This window comes from Antedon bifida, chromosome 6, assembly GCF_963402885.1.
Source record: "Antedon bifida chromosome 6, ecAntBifi1.1, whole genome shotgun sequence".
Lineage (NCBI taxonomy): Eukaryota > Metazoa > Echinodermata > Crinoidea > Comatulida > Antedonidae > Antedon > Antedon bifida.
This window is the reverse complement of record NC_136231.1, coordinates 10,920,779-10,941,473: the sequence shown is the minus strand read 5'-3', so window position 1 is coordinate 10,941,473 and position 20,695 is coordinate 10,920,779. Positions and strand designations below refer to the sequence as shown.

The following is a 20,695-nucleotide window of genomic DNA, read 5'->3' as shown; positions in this document are numbered from 1 at the left end:
CACATTAAACCCAGTGTATTTAATAAACCTGATTAGTCAAATGGTCAGTCACATGATTTCAGATTACGCGATTGCCTGTTTAGGGAGGTAGCAAATGATACTTTGTTGTCATTTTTATTTTTTTTGTATAATGTACACACTATGTTGATGTTTGCTGATTTTGGTCGAAATAAATGATTTGAATTGAAAAAAAATAAAATAAAAAATAAAAAACACAGTGGTGTAATAATTGATCAAAAGAAAAAACACCCCCGTAATTATTGGACTCTACTAGACGGACTCTTGGTGCCAGAATCTCTCATGGAACCATGGAGAACACATGAGGTGATGTAGTATTTTAGGTACGTGGATTAGGTGATATGAACGGAAAATCTATTAGCCTTATAAGTTATCGCCTTAATAGATATAGCTCTATAACTATCTGAGCAAGTACTAATAAGTAGATTTCAGGTAGTTCCTAACAGGTTTTACCTCATTAGCATAATTCAAAACCCTCACTAATAGTATTAAATAGATTTTTTACTATTTTTAATCTCTGAGTAACACAGTTGTATACATCTATCTATTGTCTACTTATAATAGCTATACAAGGGGCTACCAGCAACCTATTAATAGACATAAACAAACTGATAATAGCCAGTAACTGTTAATAAACTATCTATTTTATACAATAGATAGATATGGACTTACCATACCTATTAGAAATCTCTGAGTGTCATATCTGTCTACTTATTATAGCTACCAATAACCTATCAATAGACTATAAACACACTGATAATAGCTAGTTAAATATTAATCAACTATCTATTTTATATAGCTGGGAAGTAGTCATTCCATCGTTGACTCATTTAGTTAAAATCCTTAGTAGGCGAGATAAAAAGGTCTACTAAAAAACTATTAGGGCTACTAAAAATAGAGCTATTTCTACTTAAGCCTACTTAAATCTACTAATTTTTTTGGCTATGGGCTATTACTACTATTACTACTGTTACTACTACTATACTACTGAATGATTGTTGAGCTTTCTTATATCATGTGTTCTGTTTGGCATACATTTTAGCTTCCCTGGTTTAATGTTTAATTTTATGCCTGGACAAAATAGAAAACATGGTGTTTTTTTTATGTACCTAAGGGTAGGCTAGATCGGTTTTTGTTTAGGCCTATATTAAATAATCAAAAAGTAATTTGAACAACTCATGAAATTCCAACAGGATAGCAAGCCTACACTTTTCTTAATAAATAATTTATAAAAATAATATGAATACTTTGTGAGCATGACCTTTTATGAAAATAGCTAGGCCTAGGCATATATAAATCTGGTGAATAAAGAAAAGAAAATACAATATAAAATCATGTGACATTGTATTGTCAGTGTCACTTACGTTATTTTATTAATGTATTGTGCAATACGTGGAAAAATAGCAAAAATAAAAATAACAAAAACATAAAAAATAATAAATAAAAAGTGCCTCCTCCTTTCTTTTTTGAGAAGCATGTATATTTTATTATTTGGCCTTAATTTGTTTTGCAATGACTTCAAAGTAAAAAGTCTATTATAATTTCTTAAGAACAGAACATCTTAATTAACATACTACTGTACAATTGAAAGATGTTTTCAATTACTGAATAAAGAAGAAATAAATGTAAATATGTTTGTGAATACTGTACTGTACAGCTCTAAATAATATTGGAATCAACACCTGTTGATGAGATTTAATTGACACATTTGTTATCATCATTGTAAAGATGACAAATGCACCTGTTCTGTTTTTTAAATAGGACCCTGGGCAAACTTTACCTGCAGTTGAACCAATGAAATAGTACTTTGAGTACCATTGATCTTAAAAGCCAAAGGTATGGATTCCAAAGATAATTAATTAAAGCTAAAAAAGCATGCAACTCATGGAAAGGTCCCATTCTACATTTGTCAGCAAATCTAGTAGTTTAAATATGCCATTTTGAAACCTGGCTATCCTTCACAGTCATGCATGTGTACCCAACAATTTTGAGTGTTATATGCACTTTATTTCATCAGATGGTTTCCCTACTCTACTATGTGGGGGGTGGGGAAGTAGAACAAACATTTTAGAAAAGTAATTCTCAGGTAGGACTCGAACCTACGACCTCCAGAGCACTAGCATGGCACTCGTACCTATAGACCGCCAAGTTGCACTAATATCTAGGGTTAGATTCAAGCCCAAAGAATCAGCGGGTACTACATCAACATGATGATAATTTAATAAATGCACTTTGAGGTAGCTTTGCTTCAGTTAATTGTTCAGATGTTTGCCCTATTTACAGTGATATGTAGTAATTTTTAATTTGAGAATACTTTGTAAAAACCTTTTAAAATTAGAAGCCATTTTATACAAAATGAATGGGTCGGTATGATTCCAGGTTCTCATGTGCAACTCATTCATTGTTACTTGTATTGTACTGTAGTCCAGTCAAAAATCACCCTCACCGAGGCATAAGCTCATACCTTAAAGACCCCTTCCCTACAATTTGTGACGTTTTGTAAAAATAATACATATATATTACTTTAAAAACATTAAACCAGGTCATTCCTTGTCTTAAATGTACGTTTTATGGTAAATTATGATAAAAAGTGAGAAACAATGCACTACCTAAGTAGCTTGCGGTGAATGACCGCTCATGGACGGGCTAGCTAGGCTTAGTTTTGTAGGCCTAGCTGGTAAACATCGGTAACGTATGAACATTGTACACTAGCTATATACCTAGCCTATAGTTGCTGCATTAATTGTCTTTCTATTTTTGCAAATGCATATAAAATATTTGTTCCTGACTGTACTTTCTTGTACCAAATGAGAACTTTCAAAGACTTTTTCGTTATTTGGATACGTAGAATATATGGATGCGCGCTCTTTTAAATGTCATGAACTACGACGCAAAATATGAAAATACAAATTTTATAATTCAACTGGCCATATGATGACGTCACAACAGCTGATGTGCAAAATTTGTACATGAATTCGTCTACAATTCAACAGCTTCCAGACAACGTTTTATGCTCTAGTAGCTAGATCAACTTTCGTATGCACTTTGAGGTCCAGAGAATTTGACTTCAGAAATTGGTTTAGGGTGGTCAAATAATCAATTTTGGCTTGGTTACACATTTTGAAAATGTGGCAAAAGGTCAAAAGGTCAGGGTGAAAGGTTATAACACCAAACACCAACATGTCCTTAAATCTCGACAACCACTGGTCACAGCAAGTTAATTTTGGTCTCAAATTGATCAAAAGGTATACATTTATATTCAGTCTAATGGGACATTTTAGTAAAAAATGACCGGAAATGCCATTTCTGACCTTTGACCCACAACCCAGGGCCTGTATGTATCTCCGTAACTACTGGTCGTAGACACTTGAATTTGGTCTTAAACTGTTCGAAATATAGATTTTGTTATTTGTTACACATTTTGAAAAATGTTACAAAAGGTCAAAGAGTCAGGGTCAAGGGTTATATGAACAAATATAAATAGCTACTTGTATCTCGGCAAGTCAATGTTGGACTCAAAATGTTCAGAAGGCATGCATTCATATTCAGTCTAATGGGGCATTTTAGTCAAAAATGATCAGAAATGCGCTTTCTGACCTTTGACCCACATACCAGGGCATCTTTATATCTCTGTAAGTACTGGTCGTAGAAACTTAAATTTGGTATCAAATTGTTCGAAATATACATATTTACATTCATTCTAATAGAAAAATTTGCTTAAAAGATGACCAGAAATACTATTAATTACTAATGTTATTGTTTCAAACAAATAACATATCTCTACACAACTTATCCTTGGACAGTAATGTTATGCAATAACTTATGCTTAAAATTGTTTCATTATAGGATTTAAAACAAATCCTTTACTGTTTGTAATTGTATTTTTGCTTATAATAATGCTAGAAAGTATTGTTGACCCCCGAGGATGATCAAACATTTTGATAGAAACGTCGAGCCCAACAGAATTCTTTTCAGAATGCTAGAAGTAACTTACCGAATTCATCCTAATAAACGCCCCGGGAATTTATTTTTCAGAAGGGTTTTTTTTCGTTTTTGTTAGTGTAATATGGTAACATGTATAATCAAATAAATACTACCTACAGCAGAAAAAAAAAATTAAATTAATATCAAAAAGAGATACAAAAATGCTTGGTAAATTGTAGATTATGGTAGTCATTGAAATGTGTTGTGATACAATTATTAATCGTGTGCAACGCAACTCTACAGCTCACTATGTCGGTCGGTAAACACTAACGAAAATTTTAGCACGCGACTGCAGCCATATATATGGCCTTGTTGTGTATATGCATGTGGCGGGGCGTTTAAATCGAAGAGAGGGGTGAGCGTTTATTTAAAATGTTTTTGTCTTTTAGAATAAAAGTGACACTGTCACAGGCTCCATTTAACGAATCCTCTCCAGGTGCCAGTATAATGATATAAAACAATGACACATCATTATCCTGGGACACTATATGAGACACGATTACACAATTTTTCATATGGATCTTCATTCTATCATCTGTTTGTTTGTGACTAAAATTTGTCAACAATCAACACTGTCTTTTGCATATATATGCCAATACATAGTTTCATTACTATTGTACAATATGTCCAGCTTTCCTGAAAACACCCTTGTGTACTGTAGTGTGTTGTAGTAGGTAACGGGACGATTCGGCCCTGAGACGATTCGGCCCGGGACGATTTGGCCCTGGGACGATTTGGCCCGGGACTGTTCGGCCCGGGACGATTCGGCCCTGAGACGATTCGGCACACTTAAATTTATCGGCTTTGATATGCATTTTATAAGCATAAAATAAGCTTTTTCCCCAAACTTTATTTCCAGAGAAACTATGGGGTAGTACTACTAGGGATAAAGATGCAATAAAGCAAACATTTTGAAAACATTGTCGAAAATGATCAATTTTTAGTCACGCGAACGATGTAAACAAGTTACGCCCTCTGTTGGCCGCTTGGCGAATGCACGAAATATACAAGGTTTTCGAAGTAATAAATTGAATATAAAATTACGTTTTTTTAGTAATTTATTATATATATTATATCAAAATTGTCAATATCAATAAAATACGGATTGTTAAACACCTTTAAAAACTTGATAAATACTCAAAAAAATGAATATGAATTTGGTCTAAAGTGAGACGTTTCGTCCCACAAAGTGGGATGTTTCGGCCCAAAAGTGGGCCGAATCGTCCAACCAAAAGTGGGCCGAATAGTCCCGGGCCGAATCGTCTCAGGGCCGAATCGTCCCTGAACCTTGTAGTATGATTTTATCATGATCTATAACATGATTTTAAAATACAATTCTGATGCTTTAATTGTCAATGCATTTAGTACTTAAAAAATTTTAAAAAAACCTAGTGGTATTCATGATAATAAATCTCCAGAAATATATTGTTTTATTATGTACACTGGGAACAGACGTGTATATGTATACTTTGTCGGTGACATTCAAAAACATTATACAACAGTGTTATACAGAATGATGACAATGAATTGGTCTATTATAGTTGTCTCCGATACCTTTTAAATATCATGATTGTACTTGCACCCGGATGAAGGAGGTTTAATCCAGTTATTCTTATTACGATATTAATTGTGTTGTATTTTTACTCTACAGGTCACTATGTCGGTCGGTTGGTTGGTCAGTAGACACTAACATGAGCACGCGACTGCAGCCATCTATATGGCCTTGTTTTATATCTAGGGTGTATTTATTTGATTATACATATATTTTTACCATATTACACCAAAAAACAAAACAAAAATGCCTCCACCGAATAAACATCCCTACCCCTAAACACCCCTCTGAACAATAAATGCCCGATGCACAAAATTTTCTAGCATTATTATAAGCAAAAGTACAATTACAAACAGTAAAGGATTTATTGTAATTCCTATAATGAAACCATTTAAAGCATCAGTTATTGCATAACATTTATATAAGAATAAGTTGTGTAGAGGTATGTTTTTTGTTTGAAACATTAGTAATTAATAGCATTTCTGATCATCTTTTCACCAAATTTTCTGTTAGAATGAATGTAAATATGTATATTTCCAACAATTTGATACCAAATTTAAGTTTGTACGACCAGTACTTACATAGATATAAAGATGCCCTTGTATGTGGGTCAAAGGTCAGAAATGGCATTTCTGATCATTTTTCACTAAAATGTCCCATTAGACTGAATATGAATACATGCCTTCTCAACATTTTGAGACTAAAATTGACTTGCTGCGACCAGTAGTTGCCAAGATACAAGTACCTATTTGTGTTTGTTCATATAACCCTTGACCCTGACCCTTTGACCTTTTGTAACATTTTTCAAAATGTGCAACAAATAACAAAATGTATATTGCGAAGACCCAATTCAAGTGTCTATGACCAGAACTTACGGAGATACATACATGCCCTGTGTAGTGGGTCAAAGGTCAGAAATGGCATTTCCGGTCATTTTTGACTAAAATGTCCCATTAGACTGAATATAAATATATACCTTCTGATCAATTTGAGACCAAAATTACCTTGCTGTGACCAGTGGTTGTCGAGATTTAAGGACTTATTGGTGTTTGCTATTATAACCTTTCACCTGACCTTTTGACCTTTCGCCACATTTTCAAAATGTGTAACCAAGCCAAAAATAATTTTTTGACCATCCAATTTCTGAAGACGTGAAATAAAATGAAACGTGTAGAAATTGATTTTGAGCATTTTAACCTTTCTAAGCGCGCATACTCGCAAAAATACTATTGTTCACAATTTTGCTGATGATACAGGAAGATGACCCTTGACATGAAGCATACGTGTACGTGTCAATTAAAAAATATCTATTGGTTTTTAATTCATAGTCAATCTAAGAATTTCAGGAAATTGCGCGTAGTTACGCTACGCGACCATATTTTCATTAAACCAAAGTCTGTTGCACAACTACATATATACGTGCATCTGCTGGCCAAGATACAACATAACTGCTACCGCCGTTTTTGAGATCTGCTGCGGACAAAAAATAACAATAACATTAAATTAATTATATAAAGAAAAAAAAGAAACAGGACGATTACAAGGAGGTATCCGCCGGGTGCGGATAACTAATAAGATAGAAAAAAAAAAAAAAAACATCCTGACAATGACAAAGGGTTATCCGCCAAATGCGGATAACCAATAAAGAAAAAAAATAGAAACACGACAATTACAAATAATAACTAAAAAGGAATCAAATTGTATGTTGAAATTACTACTAGAATGTTGAAATATGCTTTTTTTGGTTTATGTTTTCTGTGAAAATGGATCTGTACATAATCTAATTCAGTTTAATTGAGTGCATGATCTTTCTTGGCCAACCAACTATCATATTATTGTGTTTACAGCAGACTTATTTTGTGCTGATTGAATTTCCAGCACAGTAAATTTTGTTTCCAATTCAAATTATTGGACTTGGTCTGGAATATTAATCAGAACAGTTGGTAATTTAAATGACAGACAAGAATTACCAATAATTTCTTTTCCTTAATATGCACTATGAAGAATGATAGAAATAATTTGTTTTTATCAACTTAACAGCAATTTATCTATCAATTACAAGAAATAGCAAGACAAACAATCTATATTTTTAATATTAGGTTATATGCATTAATGCATATAACCTCTTGATTCTGTCAGGATCTTTATTTATTTATTTATTTATTTATTTATTCTTTCCTTAGCACTATTTTGTCTGTGAATTATCTTGGCATCAGTTTCATCTAGCTAAGTCAATTTTTCAGAGTATATTCCTTATGGCCAGGAATCGATGTGGTTATGTTTTCACGGTGCGCAATCAATCATTACGCGGTCTACGCGCGATTTAACTAAATCACGTTTGTAATCATATCTTCACAAGCATGAATCACAATTAAACAAAATTTGGTACTTATAAATGTCAGATCATATTTCATCATATGGCAATACAATTACGTGCGTAGCGCATATAACGCTTGCGTACGCGCACTTAAAATGTTCAAAATTGTCAACATTTATTTTCGATGAAATTAGAGTACGTTTCAGGCAATTTTAGGCGTTTAAAAAATTGCCATGAGTGCGCAGATTTTTGCACGCGCACTGCGCGTTAAACGTTAATGCGCACTCTTTTTGCCCGATTTCTGTTTTACAGTCTTTCTTTAATAATATCATCATATTTGATTCACTTTTCAACTCGAAATTGCGTTATACGAGCACGTCAAAAGTGACAGGCTACGCACGTATAAGTTAACAAAATGGTGAAAATATGCTAAATTTTTAAATTAATATATATCGTCAGAATGCTGGGGAACACCTATTTTTTATTTCATTTTCTTGAAGTGTATGTATCATATGTATGATTTATTATCAAATTAAGAGAACAAAAGTTGATTAAGTCTTCATTAATTGCATATTAAATTTTAAAAAAATAATTTCTACAATCAAACAAATAATGACATTTTCTTAGGCCGAAATAACAAACTTAACATTAACTTTCTTTCTTAAGAAGTTCATATATTAAAGTTAAAAGTATATAGTTTGACAGTGCATCATTTTTTTACATTTTTAAAGATGTCATCATAGTAAAAAATTATAATTCATTGCGGTATGTAATAATCTATTTGCACCAAAGTGGTTAACCTGCATAGTGAATACACTGAGGAATTTTTCTACAGCTTTTAGTCAGTTGTGTATGGCTCGATGGTCTGTGCTCGTGTCTATGGCATTCAAGGTACCGAGATCGAGTCTCACCTTGGGAAACAAAATAAGATTTTTTTTATTATCCGTATTGTTTGTTCAAATTTATTTCTTAGTATATAGATTATACACATGATTTATAATGAAATCTAGATAAAAATTAACTTATGTCTTTATTATTATGTAACAACAAATGTGGTTTATGATATTATACGCATATGGATCTTTGATCGGATTGTGATACCGGCTATGGTGTTCGCGTTAGCAAGGTCCTACAGTATCATATATTATAAATAATTAAAGATTCTGAGAAAATCAATCAATCAATATATCTTTTAAAAATCAATTATCTTTATTTAAATCAATGCATATAACCTATAATTCGTCATAGTGACGAATTAAATCTAGTTTTATTTACTTCTCTTTAATTAACATATTGTGTGTTCGGAGAATGCGAGTACTTTTTTTTAATATGCCTGTATTATAGGCCTGAATACATTTTCCTATATTAAAATATTAGGTAATTTATAATAAAATCTTATAAAACCGTTATATTTTCTGGGTAATGAAAATTTTACTATAATATACTTACATCTTTCCGCATACATGGAGACCAATATATTGTATTTAGAATAACAAGGTCAATTTACATACATCATACAGTGTACACATTTTATTTATAGCATAAAATTGTAAAAACATTTGGAAAATTCACAGTAATATGTAAAACAAACATAATTCATAGAAAATCTGATGTTTATCACATTCAAGTGTTCCAATGATATGTGACCTAATTTTGGTAAATCTTGATGATAAAATTGAAATATACTACAATTGAAATCACATACACCCCTCAACAATGTTTGACAAGAAGAGATTCTCAGATATAGTTCAAACCAGTAATTTGCTTTTAGTATAGTTATCTCCATTCATTACTCTAGTATCCGTATATTTTCTGGTTCAACCTTTCCAAATGGTTTTGGTATCTTTCTTAGAGTTCTTGGTTCAGCCCTTCTAAGTGGTGATGGTGATTTTGATATACTGATTCTGTTTGTTTTTTTAAACTTATACAGTCAACTCTCCCAAAACCGACCGCCCAGAAAACCGGTTTTCACGCTATACCGGCCGTTTGTGAAAGTCCTAAAAAATTGCCTATTCTTACTGTACAAAAATCCATTCCGAAAACAGACTCTCTCAATTCCGAATATCGACCAAATTATTCAGTCAAGAACAATAGAATTACCTTATAAACCGAACGCCCAGTTAAAATAAACGATGTATTGAACTTAAGTTTACCGAAAATAACAACACCGATGACTCAATTAACACCTATCAATCAGAAAACAAAGCCATTCAGTTCGTTAGCATTACCGCATGTCCGACTCTGATCTGACCTTCCACCCTGGATCGTGTGTGACACGCTGAAAGCACCGAAAGCTTTGATTTGGGCGTTGTTTTTTTTACTGTTTTAATAAAAGAAACAAAAACGGTCTTGCTTTTATTTGTTGGTTGTTTAATAAATGGCATCTTTTTATCTTGTGTCTTTGTGTATTTTTTTTAATTCAATTCTTTTTATAAAAATCGTGTCTCATTGCAAACTTTTATCATTATGGCAACCAAACGGAAACGAACCAAAATTGATGTAGCGACTAAACTTAGATTAATTAATGATGTAGAAAGCGGTATGAAACGAATTGACGTAGCAAAGAAATATGGTGTGGGAAAGACAACATTTAAAGCAAAAGACAAATGGAAATCGAAAATGGAGGAGAACACAGGCGCAAAATTCCAAGTTGTGAAAATCAGATTCAATGATTTAAATCAGTTAATGTTGGTGTGGTTTAGGACGGCCAGAGATAAGAACATTCCTATTAGCGGGCCATTGATAAAAGCAAAGGCTACTCAATTTGCAGAGCAATTGAACATAACTATAACTTTGGAGCATCTGATGGATGGTTGACAAAATGGAAAAAACGAAATGAGATCAAGCAAGTGACGGTTTTTGGTGAACGTGGAGATGTAGACCAGAACGTTGTGATTGAATGGAAGAGTAAAATCGCTGATTTATGTGTTGGGTCCTGAAGATATCTTCAATTGTGATGAAACAGGTCTCTATTTCAGAGCACTACCAGATCGAACACTTGCCGAAAAGCAGAACGATGTTACCGGAGTAAAGAATTCAAAAGAGCGGATTACAGTAATGTTTACATGCAGCATGACTGGTGAAAAGGTAAGCTAAAGATTTATCTCTTTATTTTTCTTAAATTCTCTGTTAAATTTTAATTAGTCGAAAATGTTAATGAGTAGTTTAAGTAAAAATGTCATTTTTAATGTAAATTGTAATAAAGGTTGTAAAGTTTCTTTATTTCAAATCAGGTCAATTCATGTAATCAATTCATTTTATGTTCGTTTCTTTTGTGTTTAATAAATTTCTGAAATAAGTTTTGTTTAAATTCTCTTATCATCGTTCGCCGCCAAGGTACGTAGAAAGAACTGAGCAATTAGATTTTCATTTATCGTTTTCTATTGGTTGATACATGATTAGGGAGGTGTGGCCTATGCATCTCTACACAAAAAAAAAAAAAATGACGTCGTCGTGCGTGTGACCTGTGTGTGGTGGATGTGACCCAAAAAAACCAAATGTATTGATAATACTGAATACTTTCTAGCTAGGCCTAGTTAGAGGGGGCCTAGCCTAATTCTCAACCCAATGTGAGGTGTATAAGGTATGTAAACAAACACCATCTATAAACCATACCATCCAGAAAACCGGTCAAAGTGGTCAGTCCGGAGGGTGGTCGGAATTGGAAGAGTTGACTGTATAATATATCATCATTATATCACTTTCTGGTACCACACCATAATTTTCAGTACTCATTTGGACATTTTTTTCTGCTGATTTCACCTTTATCTGACCCCATTAAATGTAGTTCAATGAGGTGGCAGCAAGATATTGTTTTACATCAAATTCAAAGTGTCAAAAGAAAACTGTCCATAATTGAATTTGATTGCTTTATCAAGAACATCAATCATATTTAGTTTATTATTGAAAAAGCAGGTTATACATTTACATTGAGGGCTCACTATACAGATTGTATTTATACTTGATCGCATTCTACTGTACTGCTGTACAAAACTTGCTTTGAAATTTTATATTATATTAATTCTTTCAATCTTTTGTGATTGTTTAATTACCTTCCTCTAGGAGGTTATATTTGTCTTGAGGTTTTTGTGTGAGTTAAATGATAAACGATAAACTTTATTTAACAAACGATTTTGTATCAGTGGCACACGTTTATAATATAAATCCAAAGGCAAATAACTGAAAAAATGACAATGCTGTGGGTATCAGTGGCTGGATCTCAATGGAGATACAAAAAAAAAAGCAAAAAGCTAAATCAAAACGATAAAGTAAAACAGCCAAAAAAGTTAGCAGAGCTTACGGGCAACACTAGCCCTTCATCAGTGCAAGCAAGTGAAGGAATTTCTATATTTAATATATATATATATTTATTATTGAATTAGATAAATGGTAAAATAAAGGTTCGTAGATAATATGGTGGGCGGTAAATATTTATATATAGTATATAGTTAGCAGGATAAAAACGTCAAAACTAAATAAAAACTATAAGACGCCACTTTATCACAATTTTTTATCTTTTTACTCCTGGCGGAAGTTGCAACTCTCTGATTGCTCTTGTTTTGCTCTGTGTATGTTACAGTATTGAGATTTTCATGTTTTTCTATCCTTTTCTATATTTGTATAAATTGTGTAGGACTGAAATATTGTCTGCATCAGTACAGAGTATATGTATTTGTTTTTTGTTAGATATGTTCCTATATCTGAAACTATTGACCTTATAAATGTCGCTTTTCAACAACAAATAAAATCAGACAATGCTGAGAGACAAACGTAAGTTTACTTCTTTTTTTTAGTTAATATACACTGGAGATGTGTATGTATACAAATGTTCGAGCATTTGGATTATTGTACAATTAAACATGCAATTAATGTGCCATAAGGTGTATTTGCGTTTAAAAGAAAGGAACACCCTGGGCTAAATGTGCCACTGTGCTTATAGATAAATGTAATAAAAACATGATTACAATGGTTCAAGGTACAATAGTAAGCAAATTAGTTAAAAAATAGACTCTTAAACGACAACATATCGGAAATTGAACAGCGCCATTTTGACAGGTTAAGAGCAATTATGTGACGTCAGATTAGGTGGACGCATTCAAGCAAATCCAAGCATCCATCGTCTTAGTACAGTATTTCAATATGGAAGTGCGGGATATAACCATAAATAAAATCAATTAAATAGCCTAACATACCTAATATTTTCGGAATATGGCTTGGAGTTTTTATAATTCAGAAAATTTGGAACCAGAATATACAGAAAGAGAGTTAGTTTTGCGTCGTGCTGATGAGGAAAAAAGAAGAGAAGAAGAACATTCTCGAGCATAACAAGCCGTCGAAGAATGGTGTACTTGCGGCCAGTGTATCTGTACTGTATGCCTTACTAGGCCTAGAACTCGTGTTGAACGAAAATAAAGTAGACACTGCATCGTCAACTAACAGCCTCCGTTTGGAAGGTTTGCCAGTTAATTCCCCTACCAAATCCCGTTTGAAACAGCTAGGCAATAAAAGTAACAATAGATTAACAATAGCTGAAAGATTTACGAATTGGCTTGCAGAAGAAAAGATCGATCGAAGGTTTGTTTACCAAGCCAGCGCATGCTCATACCGTGTCATCGCCCTCCTGCATGACCGCATGTTGCGTTATTAGCCAATCATATTAGCGGATTCGCTTAGCCAATAGAAGCGCCGAATGCAACCGCGAATCTTAAAATTTTCGTCGGCCGTATCTGACGTCACAAACAGGCTGCCATGAGCACAAGATGGCGATTTTCAAATGTCTTGAAAACAGCTTTAAAATCCTGTTTACTAGAAAACTACAAATCCGATTTAAACATAAATTGTTCTGAATATTAAGTTGGTAGGGTTACTTTTATAATAGTTAGGTAAAATATTAGGTTGTTCCTTTCCTTTAATAGCCTTTCTCAAAGCAAATTTTATATATAATCACCTACTTTTGTAAATATAGTTGTTTAAGTTTTCATTATACTGTTTAACTATTGATGAAATTTTGTTTGAATTTGATTTAGGAGTTCATTTGATGTGCCAGACAGGATAACCGGTCTTGCTGGCCTACAAGAATTACAAAATCTGAATCCAGACAGACATTGGAACTTTTTAGAGGTACTAAATTATTGTTAAATATTCATATTAGAACACAAAAACTGCAGAGCATGTCTTAAAATCAATCATGCATCACAAAAAATAATATGTTTTTACAAGGGTAATTGCATTTCCTCAAGGCTTAATTATGTAGATGTATAATTTTTTCCAAAAATATTGCATATGCCAATTAATATCAATTTATGAAGAAACTAATCTAGTTGGCTATAGGTGCCCCAGAATCCTTCATTACAAAAGAGAGCAAAAACAAACAATTAGATACAATTTCTTGTGACCTATTTTCCTGAATTACAGCACCTAGCAATGTTATGTGGTTGACATGTTCAATGAAAGTTAATGATCACATGGCATTTAGGCAACATACTATTTTGTCTCATGAATCCGATTATGCATGCTATGCCTTAAGTAGCTTTGGTCCAATTTTTGTTTTATGTAGTCTCCATTTAGGAAGCTACGGTGTCCTGCCTTCTTTGGTTTAAATTTCTGTAGTATCCTCTAAACTTGTCAGGCTTTCAAAAACAAAAAGAATGTTTCTCCTTAATATCATACACATTTTCATTGTATTTTGACGAAATCTTAGTGTGAAGAAATCGGCATTGTAATAAGATTCTTATGTTTTTCATTCATTTTAATGTTTTTTCATCTGTGAAGATTTCTTTAAATTCATGTGTACATTAGTAGCAAAATGCGGGAAATAACCACCTAGATGTACAGCTACACTATTACTATATGCACACCAAAAATACAGCAAATACACAACATAAAAATGTTGACAATATTTTTATTTTTTTAGGTGAATGTTACATATGAAGAACTTCAATCAATGAGGTATGTTGGTTGTAAAGAATTGAATCAAATCTCAGTGTTTCTTCAGATTTATGATTTCATACCATACATGAAATATGTCAGAACTAGAACAGATTAGTTGAAACCACTTAATACAATACTGATGTCATTGTTTACTTACAATGTTTAAGGTGCCAGCGATATCTATATGAACTAGATTTGAACTCGTCACTATGGACAAGTTAGGTTATCCGCCGCACAAATGCCATGTGCACGTCAAAACTATTGAATATTGTGCACAGAAAAACGATTATGCTATTGTGTTGCGATCTGAAGAAAATAAAATGTTTGTGTGCCCTCTATTTTGGTTGTAAGTATATATACAGTATACACTGTATACATACTGCATACAGTGCAGCATAAGCGAAAATAATGGGACCCACCCTTTATTCTAATTGTTAACATGATGTCATCAAAATGAAACACATAGATAGCAATTTTAGAAGGGAATTATCTGAGCAACAACATATTAACGTGTTGAAGAAATTTGGGTACATAGAATATGGATGCAAGCTCTTCTAAATGTCATGAACTATGCCGCAAAATATGAAAATTATAATTCAACTGGCCATATGATGATGTCACAACATCCAATGCGCAAAATTTATACATGAATTTGTATCTACTGTAAAATTCAGCTTCCAGAAAACGTTTTAATCATGAAAATCACTGAGCTATAACATATTGAAATTTACTGTAAAGATGAAAATAAGTGACCAAAGTTATTCAAGCTTTTGAACATGATGATGTCATCAAAATTTATAAAATGGTAAATCATGCGAAAGACAATTGATTGGCTAAGACCCCATTTACACTTACGATTTAGGCCGGCCCTGGGTCGGCTCTGGGTCAGCAATTGATAAGTGTAAATACTCCAAAATGTTAGGCCGGCCATAAGTGGAGATGCACTCTATTAAATGTGATGAGCTATGACGAAGAGACAAAAATCCTATATTTTATATTTGAGTGGCCATATGATGACGTCACAATGTCCGGTTAGCCATAATGATGCATGATCCCATATCTACAACTCATCACCTTCCATGTAATAAATATAAATGTCACCATTTACTTTAGAATCTGTGACTGTTTAAAAAAAGACATAAATTTTACGAATTTTTCAACTTTTTCATAAAAAACACGCGTAAAGCTTGGCTTCACATCTACACATCAATGTCAATCTTATACAAATTTATTTTCACAATTATTAGATATAGGCTGTCTACAAAAATCGTGGAAAGAAACAAGAATAACAAAGAAGAAGAGTTTGAGTTATCCGCGCAAACGCCACATGCACATACATTAAAATATTATTATGCTATCCTATGACATGGATTAAATATGTTTACAGGGCTGAATTTTACCAATTTGGTGTCATAAAGCATAACAGTATTTACGGAATACACTGTATATGTTATATACAGTGTAGCATAGAAGAAATTACGAGACCCATCTTTTAATCCAATTTTTAACATAATAACATCATTGAAATGTAAAATAAAGATAGCAATTTTAGAAGATAATTATCTGAATAATTACATTAATGAAAATTTGAAGAATTTTAGACACGAAAAAGCGAGATGCATGCTATTGCGATGAATTGTTACGAAAGAGATGTAAATCTTACTTTTTAAATTCAACTGGCCATATGATGATGTCATGACATCAGATAGACAACATTTTTATAGGAATTCATCTACAATTGAACAGCTTCCATAATAAGTTTTAATTATGCGGGTCACTAATTATTCTGAGGAGCTATAACAGAGTGAAATATACTGTATAGACGAAATTAAGTAACTCTCGTAATTTGTTAATATGATGACGTAATAAAAATTAAAATGTTTTTAACGCATGTGAAAGAGAATTGATTGAGAAAGAACATATTAAAATCTAGGGCGATGGCAATGCGCTCCATTAAATTGAATTAACTAGTATTATTATTGTACATTTAAATTGCTTCCAATATTTCAATGCTTATTGTTTTTTATTTTGTAATCTAATTCACATTGTGATAGTCTTTTAAATATTTTATAATTAAATGAATCCTTTTGGCTGTAAACCTCTGATATTGCCATTTTACATGTCTACCATTTTGGTAAATACATCTATTATTGTTTATTATGGTATTGAATCATCAAATGCAATTTTTCTTTATTGCAGATCATCTAGAATAAGTGATCTAGTTTATCCCCACAATACTGTTCTTGATGACAGTATAGGTTGTGCAATTTGGTTTGCAGCCAGGGGTCAAGACAAGAATTTTTATACAAGTCCATCTAAAGTAAGAACCTCATTATTATGGTTTTTTTATTTTGTTTATGGTCATCTTTAAACTCTTGCCAAACATTGAATTCAGGTAAGTAATGTTCAAGTTGTACAAAACGATGTGTAATGTCTCTGCTAGTTGCAAATCATCAACCGTCGGAATAAGGTCTCCAGATAACTCATTCATGATGCCATTGGATTTAAGTTTGATTTTTGCTTGCATTAATCTTGTCTTCAGGTTTAAAAGTTGAGCAATCACTATCTTTAACATTGTCCATTTAGAGAACTTCTTAATTATTCTACCAATCACATCGGTCGGACTTGCAGTTACGGCTGTAACAGCAAACAAGCGTTTAAATTCTGTGGAAACAAGATTTGTTGCTTCTTCGTCGACGGCATCTTGCCTTGAACATTTTAATTCACTATCTTGTTCCAGAAAATCAGGTCCACTCGTCCACTTTGATGTCGTGAGTAATTAGAGAGTTGTCAGTCCTCGGCTTGCTTCATCACTTTGGTTATCTAAAGAATTGATGTAGAGCCAATCATCAACATTAGGTAGTACAACTTTACTATCAGTCCAAAAGTAATCCTTTATTGGTACTTTAATATCCATCTCGTTCTTCAGGATATGACTCACTCGTGCTGATACCACCACTTCCATTCAACTCAAGACGAGGTATCGTAATCTTATTAGCAGGGAGTTACTCTGGCCTTGCCAAGCAAACAGGAGGCAACTGCCTTCCCATCTCCATCAATCAATCGCAAGTAGGAGCATTGACCATACACAGTTTCACTCACACCAGAAAAGTGATGACATTCTTCAGACACTGCTTTAAATTTGATTGGTTTGTAACAGCGTGGTATGCTTAGTATATTCAAGTTCTTTATCTACCATTTCTCCCATTTGCGCTGCTCTTCGGGACCCAACTTATCTTCCTAATCAAGATTCTGTGCGCAGACACTTTGAAGAACCGTCTTTGTAACAATGAGGACGGGAGCGATAAATCCTAATGGATCATAAATAGAGCATATGGTCTTGAGAACATTTCTTGTGGTAGAGAGATAAGCATTTAGTTGTACTCTAAATTTGAACTCATCACTTTCGATGCACCAAGAGATACACCTAACACTCTTTCAATAGATAGAATGTCAGACTTCATATTGATATTATATAATAGTACAGGAAAACTATGAAATATGGTTAAAAAAGTTGCAACAGAATTTATTTCCCCACAATGCATTTCTATAGGGGCCTATATGAACATACTAAAAGTCTAGAAAATCCAGGTAGGAGAAATAGGTTTTTAAAACAAAATGGCCACAAATGGCGAAAATTCCTAAAAAACATAAATTATATATCTAATAACCACTTTATAACAGTTTTTACAGCTTTATATATTTCTTCACAGTTTCAAAGATCTCAACTACAATACACACGTTTAATCAGAAAATGGCCGTAAACACACATGTTTATCTAGATATATCCCTATTGTTATAATATAGGACAACGCAATTCTATGCTTAATGCATAGGTCTATGGTGTCTAATAAATCAGTTCATTTACATATACACTGTCATACCAATATACTACAACTACTGGTGTTGGCTAGGCCCAGCCTAGCGATTGTTGATACTAAATATTAATAAAAATGTTTTGTTTCCATTTCGTTGTATGGGCATGGTGGTCAATTTAATGTCAACCTGGATTTTACGAATCCCATGTTTTACGTATGCCTTTTATTGGTCCCGTACCGTATGTAAAATGAAGGAGGTTCTACTGTAGTACAATATACCACTTGTGACAGGTGTCATATGAGTATAGTTATAATAGCAGTACTACTACTGATACAAGTTGGCTTAATTATTGATAAGATAGATTAAAATTACTATATAATAAATTAGAAAGAATAAGAAATCTTGTGTTGAGTTTATACTCCTATATCACTTAGTATGCTAGCAAGTGTGGAAGGAAAGATATATCAGCACAGCCAACTTGTTTAACTCTAAGCAATTTGGTTGTCGGAAAGTTTGTCAACTTCTCACTACCTGATTAACCTGATAAATTCAAGCCACAAAATTTCAATGTCATGCATGTCCTCCCAGTTATTATAAAGAATTATTTTCAGCCAGAGTATACTTGGGTTTTGGGGACCAGAGAACTACCAACAAAATGGGCTCATTGTTCCATAAATTAAACAGTTTTTTTTTATTTTGTATGTGGTCGATTTATCTCTTTGTTGGTTTATTGCAGGTGGTACTTGTTGGCATGGGAGCAGATGAGCAACTGGCCGGCTACTCAAGGCACAGAACTCGCTTTAGGTACATGTAAAAGCCTTAATTGTGTTAAAATATAGAAACATTACTATTGATTAATCTCTCTCATCAGAGCATTGAGGGTAATAACAAAGTGCTAGGCAGGAAGTCAATGAAATCGATGTAGCCTAGGCCTAGTACGGCCCTGAGACGAAAACACTTGATTTACAAAACAAAATTCACACAATAGTCCAGTAAAAGTATAGTTAAACCTAGAACAAATTGTAACAGAATAATAATTTGTGTCTGTGTGGTTGATCCAATCATATCCAAAGTTTACCAAAATCAAGAAGGGGGAGTTAATTAGCATAAATTCAAAATGGCCGCTATTTACTAGAGTTGAACCTCTGTGAGCGGCCACCTCAAAAGCCTGTTTGTTTTTCCTATCTAATTAGTGCATTTGGTACCTCTGGTAAGCGGCCACCTCCCATAATTTTTACTAAAAATTAGATTTTTTTAGCAGTCCCTTAATAGAGGTGGTGGTCCTTTAAAAGAGGTCGTCACTTACGAGAGGTGGGGTTGTTAAGAGAGGTGGTCCTTTAAAAGAGTCGTCACTGATGATTATGAGAAGCGGTCCTTTAATAGAGAGAAAGAGGTCGTGGTCTCTTAAAAGAGGTGGTCACTTACGAGAGGTGTGGTCTTTAAGAAAGGTGGTCGTTTACGAGAGGTGGTCAATTATGAGAAGTGGCCCCTTATGAGAGGAGGTGATCCCTTACGAGAGGTGGTCGATTATGAGAAGCGGTGCCTTAACAGAGATGGTTGCTTACGATGTGTGGTCGTTTTAGAAAGTTGGTTGCTTATGAGAGGTGGAAAGACTGATAGCTAAGTAAAGATCGATGCATTTGCACATGAATGAGACATTTTTGTAAAATATATAACATATAGCTGGCGATAGTAACTACATAAGCTGGGAGGCAATTTTCGTTACTACATAAGCTGTTGACTGTTTCTACATTAGCTGGTGTTGATTTTTGTTTACTACATAAGCTGTTTCTACATAAGCTGGAGGTTTTACTACATAAGCGGTGGGTTGTTCTACATTAACGGTTGTTTCGACATTAGCTGGCGTTTTCTACATTAACGGTTGTAACAAGCACCTTTTTGTCTGAATTTTGCTGTCAATTTTAAAATATATTCAAAGAAACTTGTGTTTTTTCTTTTCAGGTGGTAAAATAGAGCCAATAAATGGTAAATTTGGTTACTGACTTTTATGTTCACAAGTATCCTTGAACATGTGTCTCCAAAAGAAGTAATCTGAAAGCAGATGGGGACAGATA

At 33.3% G+C, this 20,695-nt stretch overlaps 1 protein-coding gene across 3 annotated transcripts in view; it reads left to right on the top strand.

Moving 5' to 3' along the window:
* Window positions 1–20,695, top strand: part of LOC144845547 (asparagine synthetase domain-containing protein 1-like) — a 94,314-nt gene that overhangs the window by 61,010 nt on the left and 12,609 nt on the right. For 2 of the 3 annotated variants that reach the window (XM_078702956.1, XM_078702957.1), the window contains 5 exons: window positions 12,558–12,641; window positions 13,898–13,991; window positions 14,785–14,819; window positions 17,001–17,121; window positions 19,357–19,424. In XM_078702956.1, coding sequence (XP_078559082.1) covers window positions 12,558–12,641; window positions 13,898–13,991; window positions 14,785–14,819; window positions 17,001–17,121; window positions 19,357–19,424 — 402 coding nt within the window. Of the gene's footprint in view, window positions 1–12,557; window positions 12,642–13,897; window positions 13,992–14,784; window positions 14,820–17,000; window positions 17,122–17,387; window positions 17,765–19,356; window positions 19,425–20,695 lie in introns of those variants that run through there. The other variant, XM_078702958.1, reaches the window with a different exon arrangement.